This window comes from Notechis scutatus, chromosome 4 (assembly GCF_049901735.1).
Source record: "Notechis scutatus isolate UNSWTSFEM ecotype Mainland chromosome 4, rNotScu1.2, whole genome shotgun sequence".
Lineage (NCBI taxonomy): Eukaryota > Metazoa > Chordata > Lepidosauria > Squamata > Elapidae > Notechis > Notechis scutatus.
Window position 1 is genome coordinate 23,952,040 of NC_142012.1, and position 24,457 is coordinate 23,976,496.

General features: G+C 37.2%; 1 protein-coding gene across 5 annotated transcripts in view; it reads right to left on the reverse strand.

Moving 5' to 3' along the window:
• Positions 1–24,457, reverse strand: part of LEF1 (lymphoid enhancer binding factor 1) — a 106,035-nt gene that overhangs the window by 23,058 nt on the left and 58,520 nt on the right. For 3 of the 5 annotated variants that reach the window (XM_087962951.1, XM_026668673.2, XM_026668674.2), the window contains 4 exons: positions 23,038–23,170; positions 11,659–11,749; positions 5,035–5,157; positions 3,297–3,459 (listed from right to left, as the gene is read on the reverse strand). In XM_087962951.1, the coding sequence (XP_087819077.1) occupies positions 3,297–3,459; positions 5,035–5,157; positions 11,659–11,749; positions 23,038–23,170 (510 nt within the window). Of the gene's footprint in view, positions 1–3,296; positions 3,460–5,034; positions 5,158–9,585; positions 9,670–11,658; positions 11,750–23,037; positions 23,171–24,457 lie in introns of all 5 variants that reach the window. The other 2 variants (XM_087962950.1, XM_026668675.2) reach the window with 1 other exon arrangement.

A 24,457-nucleotide genomic window follows, 5' to 3' on the forward strand; every position in this document is an offset into this window, starting at 1 on the left:
AATAGTTTTCTTGGCAATAACGTAGAAATGGCTTTCTTTGTAAATCTGTTCTACCAGGTCATTAAAAAAAATTCCAGCATAACTTACTGGAAAAATTCCCTATAGCACTCCAACCAAATATTAACCAAGCCCGATCCTATCTATCTGAGACAAGTCCAGCCACTTGCTGAAAACATGTGGAATCTTAAGGAGGCAGAAGAGCACATGGTGAAAAAAGAATTGGAAAATATCCTTGTGGCATATTACCCACTAACCAATCAGCTCTGTAGACTACCTCAAATCAAAGTATAATATCTAGATTCATAACCCCAAAACCCATCCAGAAAAATCCCTCTGTCAGTTTATCTTGATACTTTATAAGTATTAACCTATATACTATACTATACTATACTATACTATACTATACTATACTATACTATACTATACTATACTATACTATTACTAATACTAATACTAATACTAATACTAATACTAATACTAATACTAATACTAATACTAATACTAATACTAATACTATACTAACTATACTATACTATACTATACTATACTATACTATACTATACTATACTATACTATACTATACTACACTACACTACACTACACTACACTACACTACACTACACTACACTATACTATACTATACTATAGAGCAGGGGTATCAAACATGCGGTATCATGTTGTCGTCATGTGACGTATCGTGACTTTCCCCCCCTTTGCTAAATTGGGGATTGGTGTGGCCAGCGCGTGACCCTTCTGGCCCACCGGCCATGAGTTTGACACCCCTGCTATAGAGGATGTAGGAATTATCCTGGGAGACAAAAAGGTATCCTAAGTAATGAAGAAAATTATCAAAATATAGACAAGAGCTGAAGTTACTTCAGTGTTTGGGGAAATAAGTAAGAATTTCTAATCATATGACATGTTTAGGTAATATAATATTCAAACGCATAACACCTGCTTTGATGGGACCAAGCAATAAACATTATAGTATTCATAGCATAGAGGCTCCTAATTACTCTAATGCCAAGATTAGTTTTATAAGCAAAGGGTTTATGTGCTTGGCAAGCACAGATCAAGTTAAAAGATATGAAGGAAGTAAAAAGCATAAGAGTCACAACTTAAAAAAATTTCTGCTACTTTTGGTACATATATATTTTTTATAAAAATGTAATAATATTTTAATATGATTGAAATTGATTATTTTCTCTCCCTGCAAAAGTTGAGTAAAGCAGAATATTAAGTATGTGGTGTGGGGGTTGAGAATTGCCTACTGTATCTATACATCACTTCCCACAGGAAAAGGCAGCCTAATCTCATTGTGAAATACAGGTTTTCAGGCCTCTTTTGAAAATAAGCTATTTAATTTGTTATAGAACACAAATCTAGCTTATCTGTTCCAACAACTTTACACCACAGAGGCACTGAGGTGCTGTTTGCTATTGACTTATTTCATGAAACCATCAAGCTCTTGCAAGCAAAGAAATCTGGCAAGAGTTCCTTTTCCCAGATGACTCCTGGTTGTAGAAACAAGAACAAAGAGTACAGGGACTGAGAGAAATTAAATACATGTGGCAGCCCAGGGGAAAAGAATCATTATTGATGACAATGAATTTTGGAGTTTAAGTTATCTGAAGTCCTCAACTTACAACCATTCATTTAATGACCAAAGTTATAAAAGCCCTGAAAAAAAGTGACCTATGACACTTTTACAGCACTCCCATGGTCATGTGAACAAATTGGGCACTTGGCAACTGGAATCTATCTCATTTTTAATGTGTACCAATGTGTTCACAGAAAAATATGATAATAACAGTTGTCTTGCCTTGCCTTATCTTTGCCTTACCTCTTATCTATCTTATTATCCTATCCTATCTTATCTTATATCAAGAGTTTTCAAACTTGGCAAGTTTAAGACTTGTGGATTTTAACTCCCAGAATTTCTGAGCTAACGTGACCGGAGGAGGAATTCTGGGAGTTGAAGTCAACAAGTCTTAAAGCTGTCAAGTTTGAAGACCCCTGTCTTATATCTATATTTATGAGCGTTGCATTGTCCCTGGCTGGCACGAATGCACCTCTGGCCTCCTCTCTGGATGCAAATTCAGAGGAGGAGCAGGGGGAAGAGCTGGGCCTTGGCACATCTGGGGAAGTGAGCGCAAGGGGACATCAAGACACAGATCATAGAGTGGAGAGCTCCAGCTCGATAGAGTAACCACAGGAGGAACGACGAGTTGGGCAATAGGCAGAGAGACCCTCAGCTACAGCAGGTTAGCTTGGAGGCTTCAGGAGAAGAACAGGAGCAGCTGCCTGCAGTCAGCAAGTATGAGGGGTGGAGTCCACACCACCTCCACATCCAAGGATTTCCAGGGCGGAGAGGCAACATGCCAGATTGGCCAGATTACTCATGAGGAGGCAGCCTCGCTCACTGTGATGGACAGCGTTACCTATTTAATCCCATGCAAAGAGATGGGCTTTGCTGGAACAACGTGCCTGGTTCCCTTGACCCATATTCCTGCTTCTTGTGTGTTTGAAACTTTGACTGGCTCTCTGGACTGTGTATCATCTTTAGTGGACTGCTTCTGGCCAGGAACTCCTGTGTTTCCCAAGTCCTGCCGGACTTGATGACTGATGACCTTCTCTTTGTGTTGGCTACCTGAGAACTACTGGGGGTTTGAATAAAGACTTCTCATTCACTCTGTGTGTGTGTGTGTGTGTGTGTGCGCGCGCGCACGTGTGTGTGTGTGAGAGAGAGACAGAGAGAATGGGGCAGCACACTGGGTCAGGTGATCACCATTTGTAACCTTCACTCCTGTCTTCCAACAAGCAAAGTCAATGGAGGAAACCATTGCTTAATGACTGCATGATTCACTTAACAGCTGCAGGGATTCCCTTAGCAAGAATGGCAAAAAAAACTTTGTAAAATGAGGCCCAACTCACTTAACAACTGCCTCGCTTAGCAATGGAAATGTTGGGCTTAATTGTGGTTGTAAGTGATGGACTAGCCGTAGTCAATTTGTGAATAAATAACGGAGACATCTGCTCGATGAGGTGTAATGCAATAATCAGGATAATTGGAACTGAATCTCAACCCAACAACTCTAGAGAAGGCCAAGCGGAGGCTAATGGAACACAGTGGGTGGGTTAAAGACTATAGACCAGGGGTCTCCAACCTTGGCCACTTTAAGCCTGGCGGACTTCAACTCCCAGAATTCCCCAGCCAGCTTTGCTTTGGGAATTCTCTGAGTTAAAGAGACTGAACACACAATATGTATATACGCAAAAACATGTTTTTTTCATACCCTTCTGCCGAGAATCTGGTTGATGGCCGCGCTTTCTTTCAAAGTACATTCTGCTACGACATTCGCTCTCATCTCTTTCATGTATAACATGAAAGCATTCAGGGGTTTTTTAATGTGAGGTCTTTTGGGCTCTTGTTCTTTCCTCTGTTCATGCTGAGGCTTCCTAAAGGGAACAGGAGGAAAGAGAACATATGGAAAGAAGAATACAATCGATACCATGCTCATTTTGAAGGGATATTTTCTACTGCATTTCAGGTGATCCACAGATATCTCCTTATTTCTAAAGGCCAACATTTCCTAGCTTAGTTCAGTGTTTCAGGCATAAAGAAAAAGAAAGAAGACAGCACACACAAAAAATAACCTCTCCTTCTTATCTAGAAGTATTTCCCTCTGTTATTTGTTAAGAAGTCTTAGCGCTCCTTAACCGTGGCACACACAAATATTTCTAGATGTACTAGAATTTCTATAGCTATTATGGTATGCCCACTTATAGCAGTACAGGGCTGTTTAAGAGTAACTTGTGAATAATCTAATAATTAGCAATGCAAGAATCAACAAACAGAGGTGTTGGGAAGTAGAATCTCCTGTAATATGAGAATTAGAACAAGACCCAATACTTTAAATATAAATGAGACTGCTTCCATCCAACCTATTTAAATGTTATAAAATGTGTTTATTAAATATCTGAAGAAGGAACAGTAATAAGCTACCCCCTTTAGAAAAATAATATCCATATATCCTTGTCATAAAATAGAGAGGCAGAAAAAACAAAATTCAAGTCCCCAAAATACATATGAGGCTAACTCTGGGGATTACTGTCCCTTAAAAGAGTTTTATCTCTATCTATGACCAAGTCAAAAGCAATCTAATTTTGGTCTTATTTGGCAGTGTTATGAATACGTCCCACATCTGTGTTAATCTACAACATTTAATTTCTTAAAAATTATATATTTAATTTGTATTTAATTGTGCTTTTTTAATACCTATTTTTCCTTGAAATATGATATCTTTAAACTATAGTCCTTTGTTAGGTAAATCATAAGAACACTTAAAATTGAGAATAGAAAATCAGAAAGAGATTCTACAAGTATTGCCTCCATCCAAAGGAAACACATTTGCAGTTATGCAAATATTTTTTATTTCTCCATGCTAATGTGAGATAGATAAATTTTGATAATCCATAATCCATTTCACAATGCACACCTAGGTTTGGATCATATTAAAATCAGAATATCAGAAAGACTTTCATTTAACTTGATACTAAATGAGTTATCTCAGTGTAAACACCTTCAATATTCAAGGTCAGGAGTGGGCAATTAATTTTCCCAAGGGGGCACATGAAAAGTTGGGATGTTGTGAAGGGCCAAATCAATAGGACTGGGAAGGTGCCTCACACATGCATATATGTAAACTGAAAAAAATGTAGCAGCCACTTTCAAAAGAACAGCAATGCAATTTTTATTGTGTGCACAGAGTACACTTATTTACATTTGATTTCTAATTTTTGATTGACCTCACATGGGATAGATAAGGATAGCCAAAGGGCCATATATTCTGGGTATGTAAAATACCCAGAAAATACAAGGCTATATTCATAACTTAGGCACATATCCAACATTTTATTTTAAGGATAAGCAGGGGAGGGGAAAGCTCTTCATCACAACTATTGACATGTCCACTTGGTTCCTGAGCAACGCAGATTAAGGATTGTTGAAAGACTTGGAAAAGTCCAACTCACACGTGCATTAAGTCACTGTCTGTGTGTGGATGTTCTTGTTTGACTTGAGGTGTTACAATTGCAGGGTGAGGGATTCCAGTTGTGTGGGGTCCTGGAGGACCTGGGATCATATGATGGGAAAACCTACAAAGGATGAAAAAGGGCATGTCTTTTTCATAATGGCAATTTTAGCATTGCATTGAACAATTATATGAATCATAAGGAAGCCTTGGAAGAAATATTTCATATTGGGTTAGCAGCAAAAATATTAGGATGCCTATATTTGACAACTAAGATATGGACAGAATAAACAGGATTATTTTTGTCCTTTAATCCTGGAGAAATGCTGCAGTAGATATCTTGTATTATACACAAAGAAATTCAATAACTCCAACAATTCTAAAAACATATACAGTAGGACACACAATGCTAATTTCATCTTAGACCCATCAAAATATTTTCTCACATACATATGATATTAAGGTTACCCACCACCAGCTAAAAAAAAGGAGGAATGATCATGCAGGAAGAAAATAAGATTGGGGAAAAAATTGCATTTCCTTAGGAAGCTATAACTTTCCAATAATCTAAATCCCAGGATCAATCTGTTCAATCATATTTATCTTGTCTCTATGATATGTGACTCACTCCTAAGGCACATGATACACTCATCACTCATCCTCCTGATACTATTGTCCTTCAATATTGAACATTGTCCCTTTCCCAGGTGGCTGCTTCTATAACTGATCTTTTAAGAGACTACACATGTGCACTTTGGCCTTTTGGTATGTTATCTATTATTAGTATACATGGTATATATTATAAATGTGTGCAGGGACACAGCCTGTCTGTGTTAAAGATAGAGAATGCACACATTTCTGAGTGCCATGAAGAGGTGGGGAAGCTTCTGAAAAGAAGAAAAAATTATCTCATTATTACTGGGACAGCAAAGCCTCATTTTCCAAAATAACTTGCTATGTTATGTACCTGTAATGATAGTTTTTTGAGGTGTCATATGTGAATGCTCACACAAGAATTATTCACTTGTGCTTACTGACTTGTTTGGCGAGGATGCTACTCCTGTGTACACAAACATTGGCATGATTCCTACCAAGCCAAGTTTTTTGTAGTGGTTAATGTATTGGCCTAGAAATCAACCCCTCCTCATTGGGTTGTTGTTGTGGAGAAAATAGGAGGAGGAAGGAATATTAGATTTGCTATTTATACAAATAATAAAGGTGGGATATAAATAAATAAAAAGCCACCACAACAAATCCAGTACTAAAAGTTCCCGAGACCAAATAGCAGGACAAGCTATGAGAATGTATAGATGCCATTCAAAGAACTGTATTTACAGTTAATTCTTTATGAAACAAGGCTCTTTTTATAAGATGCCTATCCAGATGAGCGCAGATGTAATAATGCATAGAGAAGGAAAGGCTCCAGTATGTAGTAGAGCTTTTATGGAACACTTCAGAGTATAAACTGGAAAAATTTTCAATAGCAAGAATGGGTAATAATAGAATTTAAGATATCCACACTGAAAAGAAACTTGAGTTATTGCAATTGGAACTCAGCCTGACAAGAGAAGGTTTACTCCTATCTTATTTCTTATCCTTGGTGGAATTGAGCAGGGCAAGCTTCTTAAAACCTTTAGTTTAAACCCTTTATAGACATTTTATCCAATGCAAATATTAGCTAAATGTCAAACCATGGAGAATCCAGCTGATCTCTCAAAGAGATAAAGGCTCCATCGAACATAACTACCATCACGGAGGAGGCTTGGAGGAAGGTGAGGAGCTTCAGAGTCTGCGATCCATAAAGCTTGCTCAAGAACAAATAGTGTGACGAGCCTGTCTAATAAATGACTGGTGATGTTTACATAGGTCTACTGTGTAACTCTCACCAAGCAAATAAGTCCATGCGAGGGGGAATTGTTAATTCCTACAATGCAGGTAGTTGTGAAACAGGGCACTTAAGACTATAAAGTTGGCCAATTGCCCATCACAAGAGAATGTATGAAATCTTGATGAACAGTTTTAAGGAGTTTTGAAGAAAGTTGAGATACTTTAAATCAAAATTGGGAGGAAGAAATAAATAAAAATATTGGATAAACACGGCCTGTTCAAATATGAAATTGCGGATGTTGTAATGCTTGAAAACGAACCGGAAGATTTTAGAGGGAGATGTTCCTAGTTTCCCAGTATGGTGTATGTGTGGCTCTCATCAAACAATTATGTAAGCTCTAAAAGATCCCAATTGCCACTCTGCCGAAGTTCATAATTCATGTATATACAATAAAGTAGAATGTTATTGTTTCCGACACACGTGTATGGAAATGTTGAACTGAGATCTACCACTCCATTAATTCTTACATGCACTCCTGTGCAGATTTGCATGGTTACATCCAATCAAAGTAATTAGAAGAAAATATAATACTAGGAACTTGGAATTGCAATGTTCTATGTACTGAAATGCAGGTTTTCTCTCTTCTCAGACATTTAAAGAGTTACACACTGGGGTGTGCCTCAAAATAGCTACTGCATACCACAAGGACTATTTGGGGCAGTTTTACACATTACACTGAAAAGGATTTCCAGCATACATCCTACCTCACGCTATCTCTTCACTTCTTTATTAATAAAAAAAAAGTATTCCAGTAAATATTAAATAACTTTTCACGATTCCAGCAGAATTTTCTGTACTTCATAACAGTGAAGTCATTCAAATTATTATCAGTTTAACAGCAGACCATTCTGCTAATGTTATAAATATCTGGGGAATGTGTATAAAGTGAATAGATAAAATCAAGAATGCCCCAATGTTTTAAGATCATCATAATGAAGGTGGCGGTGGCAGTGATGGGCAACCAATTATTCTCTTTATTTGGCCAAGATTAGTTTCTCCCATCAAATATTGGTCCAGATGTGCCAGACTTCAACTTTAATATTGACAAGGATTGCATCCTTTGCATGTCAATACACTACTAAAGTAATTGCCAGAATGGGGCAAGAGTATGTTGGTTTGCCAAATAGTGTCTGTTCAGAGATCCTAATCTGCACAGAATAAGATTATTAACCTTGGGACAAAGCTAGAAAAGATGCTGTAAAGAATAAATAAAGGAGGGATAAAAAGGGGATCGACAGCATGAAAGAAAGTACTTGATGAGATTCTTAGAAAGAGAATGATGAGAAATGTAAAGAAAATATGATTTTGTAAATGTAAAGAAAAGAAGATAGAAAGGCATGGAGCAGTACAGTGAATAATGCTGATGCAAACTAGTTTGAACTGCTTTTCTTCTTATATTATGCCTTTACTTTCTTTACTAGTTCTTGCTTTTTGTGCATAATATTGTCTGATCAACTGGGGGGGGAGGGGCATGATGTCATCACAGGGATTTCACAAAGACTTGAAGAAATGTTATAGTTTAAATATTGAATTAAGTCTTGGGGCTGCATGGCCATGATCCATGGCCACAAAAGGTATTTAAAGGAGTCCGTGTTAAAGAAAAGGTTGAGAACCACTCTAGCCCAGATGAGAATATTAAGATGGGCATATTAGTACCAACTAGTGTTGAAATATAGTATATCAGGAGAATACAACATAGGGGAACCCTGATTTAGCTAAATCTGTTAAGGCCAAATTACACTGAACTGTATTAACTGTTAAACATGACAACAGTGTCCTTGTATTAGTCTGATATTTATTATTTAGTCTCATGTAGTCCTTTTATACTTCATATGTAAAACAACCTCACATGTTGCATTAATTCATATAAACATTTTGACAGAAAAAAGTATAAGATGATAATATCATATTAGAAAAAGATTTATTGAGCCTGGCACAATCGTAAATGAGAGGAAATAAAAAGTGTGATTTAATTGCAAACAGTACATGTATCCCACACACCCAGCAAGCAAATGTGTTAATTTGTTTTTATTTGTATGTTGCATTTTACTGATATAAGATACATAGAAAATTACAGCAACCTTTGGATACACCAAGCACAGCATATAGATCCCATATTTTCATACCACAGAAAGATAAGAATGATACAAAATGATGCCACCACCAACACCTAGTTAGTGCTGCCTGCTTGCACTAAAGTTCTTTATTGTACAGCAATACAACCGTGTCTACACAGCTTCTTCTGCCTAATTATAAAATAGTTTGGAGCCTGGGAAAGGGTTTCCCATCTTGCATTCTATAGTTAAATAGAATACTGCAGAGAAAGGAGAGAGAATACAAAGCAAATTGTAAAAAGTAACGGTTTTATTTTCAGTCATTATATACAATGATTTCATTGCACTTGTGCTGACAAAACTAATACTCTCTTTGGTTTCAGTAAGATTGCTGTATCACAGATTTGATGTCTTTTAATCAGCCAATGATAATAGCAAGCTGTATATGCACAGTATTGTATATACAATATTGTACACAGAGACTTAAATGCAGTTTAGCTAATGGGGCAGACAGAGCAAGCAAAGGCAGTCACCAGGACAAAGCAGTATAGCCAATTCCCTTCCAAGTACAGCATTCACTCCTGAGCCAGTCATTCCCACCTACACCTACCTTGACATGGAAGTGTCGACTGAAAGTGAGGATGGGTAGGGATGCCTGAATCCACCTGAGATGGGATATACAGGCTGACCTTGCCTGAGGTCACAGAAGAAAGCAACCCATCAATTATAATGCAACAGAAGTGAATCTGCCTTTTTCCAAACACCAATAAAGAGATAACCAACTAATAACCCAAGTAGCTTATTCTTCACTTCATAAGAACAAATAAACTAGCATTTATTCTTGCTATATTATGATTATTAAAATAGTAACAAACGGGGAATCCCAGTTTTCATAAAACATGAAAATACCTTCCTGTATTGTTTAGCCACTCCCATGGCAGAAAGAGGAGGAGCCAAACTGGAGAGATCAGGCAGAGGGAACCAATAGCTTTACCTATTTCTGGTAAAGGGACATTCTCAAAAATCCTAGGATTCTTGGACTCTAACACAAGCATTAACTGTATGTTATATTTTAAGCAACTGTGTTTTTTCCCCACGTTGTGAAGCATTGGAGAGTGTTGTTTGCATACAACAAACTGCCTGAAGCATCTTCTTGAAATCAGATCCAATGTGTGTACACAGCCCAAGTTCATACAGTTTGAATGCAAAACAAAAACTTGAAATACAAAGAAACTTCTAATATGAACTTCTGTTCTTCTGAATAGATACACGAATAGTTCAATTTGAATGTTTCAAATATTTTGAATCTTTTATGTTTATTTTACATTGTTTTCCCCCATCATGAATTAATGCAATTTCTGAATAGAAGTTAACACACTTGTGTATCAACTTCAGAGAGAATAATTGAATTTTCTTTGAAAGAGTACACTCAATTCTATTCAAGCAGAGCTATTGATTGACAGATTTAAAAAACTGGCATTTCAAAACTGCTGGCTCTTTCTTATTCTCACCATGGCACTCTTCACACTTAAATCAACTTCTGTGCACGCACGGAACGTTAGACCATTGCACATGTATACAATTATGCACACACAATTCAAATATCAACCATACAGTACAGCAATAAGCAGAAACGTAAGAGCATTATGTGCTGTACACTATTCACATTATCAATATTTTTAATTCTATTTGAACAAATGTACGTACAAAGAAGCAAATAATTGTTAAAATTTAAAAGTTGGAACTAAATCTATTCCCATACTCCAAAAAAGCCTTCCCTAGTGTAAAAACAGACACAATAATATAAAAAAGCTTGGCCATCAAACTCTTGGCTCTCTTAATTTTCTTCCAATTAAAAAAGTTTATTCAAATATTTTAGTATTTTTGACATGAAATAATACATTATGTAGCAAACGGAGTTTTGCTGTCTAATTTCAGCTTTGCCAAAATGACAAGAATCACTCCCAAAATAAATTCTCAAAAGAGATATAGAGATAACTCATTAGCACCATTATTATTATCTAAAAATTACAAAAAAATAAATCACTACAATCTTTTTTTCCTATTTGTTTATTTCAGATACACTCTTGCTAAGCAATACTGCACCTGATTACCTTTCATAAAATTTCTTCCAAGTAGTCAAACTCAACTCAATTGCTATTTTTTCAGCTTAGTCTAAACAAAGAACACATTTAATACATTGAATCAAATTCGGCATTCCTCCTTCATAAAGGAGAGTTTGACTTGAAGAATTTTACAAATTTGAATCATTTGTTACATTGAAGATAAATTAACGCAAAATGAACATATGCATCATGGCTATTGTAGTGGTAATGGGGCACACTCTGCATGTATTCAGTGGCACTTGTGTATTTTACAAGTCCAAATACTAAGACATATTATCAGGCTCCAAACTATTCAAGCCATAGAGTCTGTGAATTGTGCAGTGGATTTCATTTAAGAACAACACCTTGTTTTTAGAGTCCAATCTACTATCAGTAGGTTGCTCTGCAAAGCCAACTATATTTCCATACTTTTTATAAATAATTGTGCTCGGTTATTTAATAAATGGAAACCTTACAATTGCTTTAAAACGAGTCATGTCTCAAGTCAATAAACTTGCACTGGATGTACATAACACAAAATACATGAGTGTGACTCAGAAGTAACAGGAAGCTCTTACCAGCCAAGTGGTGGGGTTATCTGCCCAACACTGCCAGGAGATAAGGGATAAAAGGTGGAAATATCAGGACCTGAAGGATGCCGATTCATGCCTGTTAAAAAGTACAGAATGTAAATGATCACTTTAGCCTAAAGAGTATAAAAAATAACCTGTAAGCTGCCCAAAGTCCCTTTGTAGGAGAGATAGGTGGCATTAAAAAAGGGATAAACAACCCATGATAAAACAGGAAATAGAACCATTTAATCTAAAAACCTATGAAAAGAAAGATTGAGTTTGCAGTATAAGTAGATATTTTCCCCCAATAGTGCATGCCATAGACTACTTTTGTCTACCCTAGCCTTATATTTTCCAAATTGTTAGTCCTTAACTAGTGTCATAGCCAAAATTAAAACTTAAGAATTTCATCCAACCTAGAGGATAAGTAATATAATCACAAATCTTTTTTGAATACAGACCCTTTAGAAGAGATAAATCAACGGTACTCAATTAACTTTGTACTGATGTCAAGTAGCTGATATTGATCTCGGGTAACTTACTTAGTCCAACTCTATGTCTTCAGGAACATTGAAGATTTGGATCTTTTATGAGAACAGATTAAAAGCCAGCACTTCATCCAGTGAAACAATCAGTTTCCTAGATACTATCATTTGGAATTAAATTAAATGAATGAAACTAGACACTATATTAGCCATTTCTATAATCATGTGACAAATTTGGTTAGCTTTCCTAAATAAGGATTGCAGTTCCTCATCCTGATATGATTAATAGTCAAAAAGTTAACTGGCACCTTAGTATCTATCATTTTTTGTGACATAAGTTTTCATAAACCAAATACATAGTCACCTCGGTAGGTAAATGTGTATACATATACCCTAGGTACAAAGAGAAGGAGGTGTCCAGAGCAAAGCCAGAAGGTCAAGCACTGCACAAGAAAGTAGATGCACCACAATATTATGCAGAACACAAATCAGAATGAGTATGACTCATTTGTGACTAGTGGGATCCCTAGTAGATTATGAATAGGTATAGCACACGAACACTATAAAATAATGTAAGAGGGCAATAGTTTCATCAGGAATACCAAATTAAGCAGCTTCCAATTTTATTTATCTTCCTGAATTAGGAAAACCTTTGCTTTGTTTATCATAGATCAGCATAATGGACAGATGAATGAATTCTCAATTTTATGGCTGATATTGTTTATTGAGGTAGGATGGAACAGAAGTGGCATCACAATTTAACTTACATTAGGTAGCCCATTAGTATTGTACCCTGTTTTAGACTTGGGTACAGATTCTAAGGAAGGACGAGCATTCATTTAAAGTTATAAGGATCAATGACCATCTTCCAGGATGCACAAAATAGCATCAACGAAGGGCTAGCAAGCAATATGCTATTATCCTGTATGGATGGTCCTATAGAAGATATACCTTGGGCACTTGGCCAGATCTTGTCAATCTATTTTTACCTTTACCTTCTCAAATTAAAATTGAGTTTTAAGAATTTCTGATGCAATTCCTGGAGAAAGATGTTTATGACCAAAAGAATGGAGAAAAGACAGTTATACTGTAGGTTCTGGCTGCAGACTTTTCAGTACACTATGGTAGAGGCATATCACTTTAAGATGATGTTAATACATCATGCTTTTTTCTGCTTTTCTGCTGTGGAGAGTGGAGTTGCTTTAAGGACATATTTACTGAGGCAATGCAGGTGAAGATGCCATCAATCTATCTTGAAAAGAGGGAAGGCACTTGGGAGTAGGTACTAAAATCCTTACTAAAACTATTAAATACGGCAGTCATTTTATTAGTTCTTCCAAGAGTTTGTGGGAAAACTTTTGCAGCATTTTTACGGCACTCAGCTTTAAAATCTAATGTTAATAGATTGGTTGAGAGGTGAGTGCCCAATGTTATACAGTAATTTTTTTTTACAGATTCTTCTTTTCTGTTGAAAAACACATAAGCAAAATATAAATGGATTCCGTTGACTGGAAATAAGTTGCCCGTTGCAACCTCACAGAAAAATAGGTCTTTATGTAAGACTCCAGTTTTTTTTTTTTTTTTAAAAAAAATGCCTTTTCTTCAGAAGTTTGTGTAAAATTGGATTGAATTGAGTAATCAGTTGCGCTCTGCATGGCATTGTGATTACACCACCCACCCCCTCTTTCATTGCTTGACCACTGGGCCTCTCCCCCTACTCTTCTCTCTATAGATATCAATTTCCTTCTCTCTGTACTAGGATATATATATACCTACCCATTAGGTGACTGCTTCATGTGTCTGATGGAGTAGGGTCTGGCCCAGAAAAGCTTATGCTACAAGACTCGTAGTTTTTACACTTCTTGATTGATTTTCTCTCTGATTTAAAAAGGAAAAAAAAAAGGAAGAAGTTATATGACACACAAGTGATAAAGTAGTAGAGTTTGTGTGATTTTAATATATTGAGAAATCATATTGAACAGCTAAATATATAAGAAGAGGCTGCGGGGGATGAATGAAAGCAGCAGTTTCAGAAAGACTTATTAGATTTTGTAAATTGCTGCTTATACATTTTATATGGTTCCCTTGTGTACAGCTTTTATGAACTTGCTACCACTGAGGATCAGTGGTTAATTAAAAATCATTTTCAGGCCTGAAATGGTCATACTTGATATGATTCATTTATCTTCTGAGTCTCACTTCAGCTCTGACTAAGCTCCTCATCATGTCGACTCTTGGGTGCCAAGGTCACTCTTGTAATAATTAATATTTTTGGAACAGACTAAGGAGGTTTTACTGGAAATGATCCATCAATTCACACTCTCAAAAATGTAAAAAATAAACAAACCCTACTCTACAAATTCCAAAAATCACCTTAAGGATTAAAAGTAATCCGAATCCCAGATGAGCCCTATGGTCTTCACGCTCTATCTAAATCTCATATCCCAAGGGGATATGATGCTCACAAAGGCCATAAAGATATTGATGGATTTAGTGCATTAAGGAAGAAACGAAAAACAAAAAAAAACAAGTATCTTATTTTATATCTAAGTCCTTCATTGTAAATAATAAGAGGGACAAGTGATCAGATCATTTAGAACAGGGGTGTCAAACTGGATTTCTTGGAAGGGCCAGATCAGCATCGTAGTTGACCTCCATGGGCCGGCCAGGTGGGAAGCAGACAGGATGTGGGCCCAAAAATGAGTCACAGCAGGGTCACCCACCCCCCATCCCATTTTGGCCAGCAGGGTACTGCAGGAGGCCACCCATGCCAAAAATTGGCCATGCGGGGGCTGCAGGTGGCTCCTCATGTCCCATTTTTGCTAGCAAAAATGACTGGCCCACTGACTGTGGACCAGTCCTTTGCTATTTCCAGGATGGCCCCATGGGCTAGATCTAAGCAGCCCACGGGCCAGATTTGGCCCGCAGACCTTGAATTTGACACCCCTGGTTTTGAAGGACCAACTACAGTATAGAATTCAATTAAGAAAGTGCAATTAATGAGAACTCCATTCTTCTTGCATCTGCCTTATATAAACATCCAGCCATCCATTCAACTATACAGGAAATGTTCAAAGCTACTTGTCTGCACTTACTAGCTATGCTCATACTCACCCCTACACAAAGTAGCAAGGAGCAATAAATTAATCGTGTACACGGTGAATTTTATTTTGCTTTATAAATCTTATTTTGCTTGGTTTATAATCTCCTTCACCTTTTACTAAATCTCCTACAAACAACACATCCAATTATTATTTTCCTTGAGGTCTCAGTATATTAAAAGTTACTTTAAAGAAATTTGTGAGCTAAAAATGACTTTAATTCTTAATAAAAAGACTAATGTTACTGATGATTCATAGGGTAATGTTTAAGAAAAGATTTTAAAATTTTTCTTTTACAGTAAGGCATATGGGCAGAATACTATATATTAAGCACAGATACTATTGAAGCCACATAGGCAAATTATCCATTCCATAATACTTTTCTACTGCACCTACCAAGAATCACTCTAGGCATCTCCAGGCAATAGAGGCTAAATAAAAGCATTCCTTCATGTGCCAGGAAATAATATGATTAAAGATCATAAATGCTTGGAGGATTCTATGCATGCATATGCTTTAGTTTCACATTATCAGCCAAGATAAGACATCATGTGACACTATTCCTATTTACTTTGAGCTTTCAACACAATATTAGTCTCAGTTACCAAGAGGTAATAGCTAAAACAATCTCAGATTTTTAAGAAAAAGAGCCAGAAAACTGTAGAGCTTTGGATATGTGAATAACTTGAAATAATACTATATGTCTATTTCAATTCTTCTACTTTGCGCTTCATCATCCTGAGAAGTAAAACACCTCTCACTATTTTCATGCATATTAGATGGGGGTTTTATGCATTGCACTAAACCACAACATAGTTTGCTTTGTTTTGGCTTAGCATAAGAGTCCTTGAACTCACATAACCACTGGCAATTGCAAATAACTTTGAGAGGGGTCTCAATCACCGTTCAAAGTCACTCTAGGCATATTAGTTGAGCTCAGATCTGTAAATTCTATTATGCTTATGGATTGGTTGTTCCACTTTGTTCCTTCTCTTAACAAGGATAGAAGAGTTCTATGAACAATATTATATTCTTCAACTAATACAACACCTTTTGAAATGCCTGATAAAATCCATCATTATATTAAAAATTGTTGGTTTGCTTTGATCAAAGAACTGTGTTTTGTGGATTTTAATGCAGTCGAAATGGATGAAACTTTCATTTCCCAAAAATGTCTTTTCTTGGGATCAGTGCACAAAATGAGAACAACAAATAAATGAGGAGAGACTAAAGTGAGAGAGCTATGCCCATAAAAGTTCCATTTGCAACATGCTATTTATGCAAGTTAGGGTTTTCTTCGGTTGTTGCTATAAAGAGCATGAGGTATAAATGAAAAGTACATGAGAGAAGAGGGGGGAAAAAAGAGTGATTGGTTTGAAAATAAATTCAATTTTTTCAGAAAATATGCAAAAATAAGATCATTTTTTTTCATTTAAAAATATGTGATGGTTTGTTCTTGCTTCTTCATTTCTAATAAATGCTTTAATTTTTAAAGTTGCAGGAATCTATTATTGCTTTACCTGACACACAGATTCAAATTTAATTATTAAAAATAAGTGGGATATTTATTTCTTGCCTAAGCCAGCCACCATTACATTTATTTTTCATGGGAAGACACATATATTCATATATTTTTTTTCATTTGAGAGGGTAATGGTAAACCTGGAGAATTCTTGACTGAGCAATTTTTTGACCTCAATCATTTTGATTTTACAAAATATATTTTCTTGATTAGAGAATAAACCAATACTGATGGTTCTAATTATTTATAAATAGTCTCCTTCAGTAATCTAAAGGAACTGAAGGACTAGATTGTGGAGACCAAACTTTTTCTTTCTTCTATGATTACATCCCTTCTCCTTTCTCCCATTAGCATCATCTTTTTCTTGATCATAGAAGGAACTCTGGCCACAAATGCCTGTGCTGTGATTAGAGGATTTGCAGAACAGAAGACTCCCCAACCACAAGCACTATCAGTGGAATGGAATGGAAATGGTTTGCAGGCAGCATTAGCATTTGGTAGTGCAATCAAGAAGCCCTTCCACTCCCATGGAATAGAGAAGTCAGTGTAAACCACTAAGGACTTCCTCCATCACCAACTGAGCAGGCTACTCCAATGAAGGCCAGCTGCTACAGGGGAACCATTTGTGATTGGGCTTACTCAGCAAGATCCATCATGACTGATCAAGGAGAAAGAGGTGTAGATACATTACATGGACACTTAATCCTAATCCTTAAAAAGTGTAATTAATATGTACACAAATTTTATGTATGCATTAAAACAAATAATAAAAAAAATATGTACACAAATTTTATGTATGCATTAAAACAAATAATAAAAAAACAAGGCTCAAACAATGGCTATACAGAAAAACCTTCACAAATACACTGGTTCCCAAAACTCAGTGGATAAAGCCTACCTATAGTGGATTATTCTGTATCGTATTATTTAACTACTTAAATGTAGTTAAGAGACATTTAATAAAAGTTTTAACATATTACTCAAAGGTTTTTCACTTTTTAATTCTACGGCCCCTGATCAAGAAGGAAACTTCTACTAAGAGAAAAATTGCTGCATTCAAGTGCTTATGGAGATATATAAAGATCAGAGTTCGAAAAACCAGTCTATAAATTTCAAAAAATTATCCCAAATTGCACATACTCAAGCTTCAAAAAGAATAAAAAAGATATATCTAAATAAGTACCTGAAAGACAAAGATAGTATTATTTAAAATAAGTAAAGCAAATATTCCCAGTTATATAACTTACTACAATCAATATATGAAAAAACAATGGCAACAATTTGCCTTAATGATTTTAAAGTAGAAATCAATATAGAACAAAGTGCAGAGATGGTATTCAGCAGATTCTGACCAGTTCTAGAGAACCAGTAGCGGAAATTTTGAGTAGTTGGGAGAACCGGTGTTAACTCTCCCCCAGGAGAAGGGAGGGAATGGAGATTTTACAATATCCTTCCCCTGGAGTGGGGTGGTAATGGAGATTTTACAGTATTCTTTCTCTGCCACGCCCACCAAGCCACACCTACTAAGCCATGCCATGACACGCCCACCATGCCACGCCCACAGATATGGTAGTAAAATGTTTTGAATCCCACCACTAACAAGGTGTATGACACCTATCCTTTTTTCAGCCTGCCTCAAAGAAGTATTTTGTAAACTAGATCGAGCAAAAAAGATGGAATAAAAATCAATGGCACTTATTTCAATAATACTTAAGATTTGCAGATGTTGTTCTATTCTCACAAGACACAGAAGAGCTACAAAGAGCTGCACAAAGCAGGAACACCATTTGGCTTAAAAATAAACCTGAAAAAGAGCCAGGTTATGTTTAATAAATTCACCAAAGATAGAAAGAAAATTTATATCTGGAGAAGAACTAGATGTAGTAGACTACTACATATAACTTGGCCAATCAATGGAAAGTGATACAATAACGGAAATCGAATGACATGTTAAATGTGGTAGGTAGTCATTCGGCAAGCTAAGCATAATTTTCAAGAAAAATCTCCCCCTATGCCTGAAGAAAAAAAGTTTTTGATCAGTGTGTATTACCTGTTCTAACATATGCTGGTGAAACATGGACACTAACCCAGAGGTGGTATTCAGCCGATTCTGACCAGTTCTGGAGAACCGTTAGTGGAAATTTTGAGTAGTTTGGAGAACCGGCAACCAGTAAATATCACCTCTGACTGGAGATTTTACAGTATCCTTCCCCTGCCACGCCCACCAAGCCATGCCCATAGAACCGGTAGTAAAAAAAATTGAACCCCACCACTGTACTAACCTCACAATTGATACAAAAGCTGGGGGAGAGGGGCACCAAGAGCCATGGGAAGATACATGCTCAGCATTACAAGACAAGATAGAAAGACCTGCACATGGATTAGAGAACAAACAAAAGTATATGATGTCATCAAGAAAGTAAAAGAATTGAATTGGAAACGGGCTGGTCACAGAGCAAGAAGAACTGATGGCAGGTAGACCAAGGTAGTCATAGAATGGATCCCACTTGGTAAAAAGCATCCATGAAAGAAGCATAAAACAAGATGGATCAACAACATCAGGAAGTATTGTAGGCCCAACAAAGAAAGCTCAGGACTGTATTGGCTGGAAACATGCAGAAGAGGCCTTCATCCTGCAGTGGACAGACAGTGGTAAAATGGTGAAAAATTGCGCACTAGTTTGTACACGCTTACAATTATAAAACCATCACGTTTTATATAACTGACAATATTTACTTTAAACGATATCATCTTTCTCTTTCAGTTTCCAGAGAGGTAGTAATGTTACAGGAAAAATACAGGCTTCTGTTATTTTAAAGTCTACATTATTGGGGCATCAACTTCTTTTGATCAAGGTATGTCTCTTCAAATATATGAAGCATTAGCATTTATGGTTTGTTCATGGATGGAATAAATTAGAAGGAAGTGAAATGTAGGAGTTAAATACAGAGATAAGAACATAGGACACCCATTAAAAAAAAAACTGGCAAATTATTCCTGCAGTGATGGCCTGATTAAGAAATATAGAAAAAATTGAGGCATTGTTTTTAGATTATGATACAGGTGAAACTCAAAAAATTAGAATATCGTGCAAAAGTTCATTTATTTCAATAATGCAACTTAAAAGGTGAAACTAATATATAAGATAGACTCATTACATGCAAAGCAAGATAGTTCAAGCCGTGAGTTGTCATAATTGTGATGATTATGGCTTAGAGCTCATGAAAACCCCAAATCCACAATCTCACAAAATTAGAATATTACATGCAATCAATAAAACAAGGATTGTACATAAAACAATATCGGACCTCTGAAAAGTATAAGCATGCATATGTGCTCAGTACTTGGTTTGGGCCCCTTTTGCAGCAATTACTGCCTCAATGCGGCATGGCATGGTAGCTATCAGCCTGTGGCACTGCTGAGGTGTTAGGGAAACCAGGATGCTTCAATAGCAATTGTTCGGTCTCATGTCACTCATCTTTCTCTTGGCAATGCCCCATAGATTCTTTATGGGGTTCAGGTCAGGCGAGTTTGCTGGCCAATCAAGCACAGTAATCCCACAGTCATTGAACCAGGTTTTGGTGCTTTTGGCAGTGTGGGCAGGTGCCAAGTCCTGCTGGAAAATGAAGTCAGCATCCCCATAAAGCTCATCTGTGGAAGGAAGCATGAAGTGCTCCAAAATCTCCTGGTAGACGGCTGGGTTGATTTAATGGACTTAATGAAGCACAGTGGACCAACACCAGCAGATGACATGGTTTCCCAAATCAACACAGACTGTGGAAACTTCACACTGGACTTCAAGCATCTTGCAGTGTGTGCCTCTCCATTCTTCCTCCAGAGTCTGGGTCCTTGGTTTCCAAATGAGATGCAAAAGTTGCTCTCATCAGAAAAGAGGACTTTGGACCACTGAGCAACAGACCAGTTCTGTTTTTCTTTAGCCCAGGTAAGACGCTTCTGACATTGTTTGTTGTTCAGGAGTGGCTTGACAAGAGGAATACGACATTTGAAGCCCATGTCCAGGATCCGTCTGTGTGTGGTGGCTCTTGATGCACTGACTCCAGCCTCAGTCCACTCCTTGTGAAAGTCCCCAACACTTTTTTGAATGGCCTTTTCCTGACAATCCTCTCCAGGCTGCAGTCATCCTGCTTTTTCTTCCACGCTTTTCCCTTCCACATAACTTTCTATTAATACAGCACTTTGGGAACATCCAACTTCTTTTGCAATTACCTTTTGAGGATTTCCCTGCTTATGGAGGGTGTCAATGATGGTTTTCTGCACAACTGTCAGGTCAGCAGTCTTTCCCATGATTGTGATTCCTACTGAACCTGACTGAGAGACCATTTAAAGGCTCAGGAACCCTTTGCCGGTGTTATGGCTTGATTAGCTGAGTAGTGTGGGACACTTTGAGCCTAGAATATTGAACCTTTTCACAATATTCTTATTTTCTGAGATTGTAGATTTGGGGTTTTCATGAGCTGTAAGCCATAATCATCTCAATTATGGCAAATCACGGCTTGAACTACCTCGCTTTGCATGTAATGAGTCTATCTCATATATTAGTTTCACCTTTTAAGTTGCATTACTGAAATAAATGAACTTTTGCACGATATTCTAATTTTTCGAGTTTCACCTGTATATACTACACTGGAGGGTTCTGCTTTATACCATCATCTTCAATTAATGACCCCATAATCCCTTGCGGGATGGAGTCTGGGCAACTGAATGGAGCTGAGTGTTTACTGGCCAGATGCCCTTCCTGTCGCCAATGCGGAGTTATATTCAGCAGATATATTCTCATCAGAGAAATACCTGCCCCTACCTAGGATCAAAGTCACAGCCTCCTGATTGTGAGGCGACAGCTCCACCTCTAGGCCACCATACCACTCATTCTACTTTATTTTATAAACATTATAAAATCTACAAAGATACAGCACAATGATTAGATGACCTTAAACAGAGAAACTAGCTTTTACACTTGGAATGAGGTTTGCAAAGCAAGAGAAGTAAGATAAACAAATCATTATTGATCACTGCATGGTCTCTCATTTTAGCCAACAGTGTTTCACAAAGATGACTAAAAACACCCATTAAGTTTTTGGCCATCAATAGGCAGTTGGCATATTCTGCTATCCAGAGAGATGTGAAGTTGATATAATTTTGGATATGATTCAAATGGCTACTTACTGATGTAAATATATTAGAAAATATAAATTAGGCAATTCTTTTCAAAAACATTTGATCGAGTTAATCTTACTACAGTGCCTGAGAGCAAATTGAAACTATCTAGTCCTAATTTAGCAACTGCCTCATTTAGGGACCATTTGCAGTTATGACAATGATAAAAAAAAACTTTGTGACCAATCCTTGCCCTTATGATCTTTGTATCTGGAAAGCAAAAGAAAGCCGAGGTACAATCCTAAGAACAGCCAGAGTTTCCTTTTGCAACCACTTTGGATAATGACCAAGTTTTTTTAAAAAGGTAAATGATTAAAGGATTTTACTCTGCTAGTTATTGCCAATTATAGGGGCCACTGCTCATTTCCATTTCAAGGCCATTGAGCAAGCACTGTCCAAAGACAATAATGTCCCAGAGCGCTGTTACCTTCCCACTGAAGTGGTACCTATTTACCTATTCTCATTTGCATATTGCTAGGTTGGCAGAAGCTGAGGGAAGGGGAGGAGCTCATCCCATGTGGCTCTCAGCTCTCGAACCTAGGCTGCCAGCTTTCCAACCAACAATTATAGCATCTTACTTGCTGAGCTACCATGCTGCCCTCAACAACCAAGTTACCACACCCAATAGTAGCTGAATGAGGAACACCTGTACTGCAAATATAACATTACATGAGAGGGAAGAAATTTGGATTCTTTTAAAGAAAGATTATTTTAATCTTTAATATATCATATGGCTAGTAATAGAAAGCAACAATAGCATTGTCTTTTCCTTTAACAGGACCCAGATTTTCAAAAACAGCAACTCAGAGATATTTCAGAACTGGGTTCCGCTTCAAATACATCAGGACTGGGATAATCAGGAAAAAGGGAAATCCTAGGTACCTGAATGCAGCAGTACTATAAGATAGCATGAAAATCCCTTAAACCCTGCTGAAGCTGTTACCTAGCCTGGTAACGAAACGTTTGGAATCCAACCCACAAGCTCGGAGAAGGAACCTTCGCCCTCATAGTATGAAAACATCCTTTTTCAGCATCTGAGGCTCTCAAAAGAAAACACGAGAGAAGATTTTCAAAGGCTGTAAAAATGGAAGGATTAGCTCACCTTGTTTTGTGCTGACATCTGAGGGGAGATGTGAAGGGTGTGTCCCTGGAGAAAAGTGTTCATCGCTGTAGGTGATGAGTGGCGTGAGAGGGTGGACTGCATGGGAAGGTTGCACCACAGGGACTTTGTTGGACTGCAAACAAAAAGAAAGGCTTGAGTAGCATTGCTTTCTTTCACTTGTTTTTTCTTAAACAGATAACAGATAATCAGAGTTGGAAGGGACCTTGTAGGTCATCTAGTCCAACCCCCAACCCAAGCAGGAGACCCTACACCATTTCTGACAAATGGCAGTCCAATCTCTTCTTGAAAGTCTCAACTGATGGTGCCCCCACAACTTCCGAGGGCAAGCTGTTCCATTGGTTGATTGTTCTCACTGTCAGAAAGTTTCTCCTTATTTCCAGGTTAAAACTCTCCTTGTTCAATTTCCATCCATTATTCCTTGTCTGGCCTACAGGTGCTTTAGAAAATAGCTTGACCCCCTCCTCTCTGTGGCAGCCCCTCAAATATTGGAAGACCACTATCATGTCTCTCCTGGTCCTTCTCTTCAAGCCCAATTCCTGCAACCGTTCGTTGTTTGTTTTAGTCTCCAGTCCCCTAATCATCCTGGTTGCTCTTCTCTGTACTTTTTCTAGAGTCTCAACATCTTTTTTATAATGTGGTGAATAAAACTGGATGCAGAACTCTAGGTGTGGTCTTACTAAGTGATTAAACTGATAGGCCTGATAAAAACAGTGCATCAACAATAAGATACACTGGGGACAATTTAACTCGGTTGCACAAACATCAGTACAGGTCAACTTACGATCACAACCAAGCCCAACATTTATTTTGCTAAGTGAGAAATTTGTCAACCAGGTTTTATTCCATTTTGCATTTTTTTTGCCACGATTGTTAAGTGAATCACTGCAGTTAAATCAGTAACACGGTTGTTAAATGAATCTGTTTTCCCCATTGATCTTGTTTGTCAGAAGGACACAAAGGGTGATCACATGACCCTGGGACACTGCAACTGTCATAAATGTGAGTCAGCTGTCAAGCATCCAAATGTAAATCACATGACCATGGCACACTGTAACGATCATAACTGTGAAAAATGGTCATAATGCACTTTTTTCAGTACCGTTGTAACTTCGAATGGTCACTAAGTGAACTGTTGTAAATTGAGGACTACCTGTACTCAACACATGCTAACTCTCACAATAAGTGGAGATTTAAATAATGGTTTGTTGAATAAGCCACAAAAACTGGATTTACCCAGACTATCAAGCCAGTATCATGAATAATAAAATGACTGGGTATATAAGACATGTGAAAGTAAAATCAAATAAAGCTAGGTTCAGGACAATGGGTGAACTCAACCACCCTGTCTAATTCAAAACAATAGCCATTGATCAAATATTAGTCCTCCACACCATCCTAC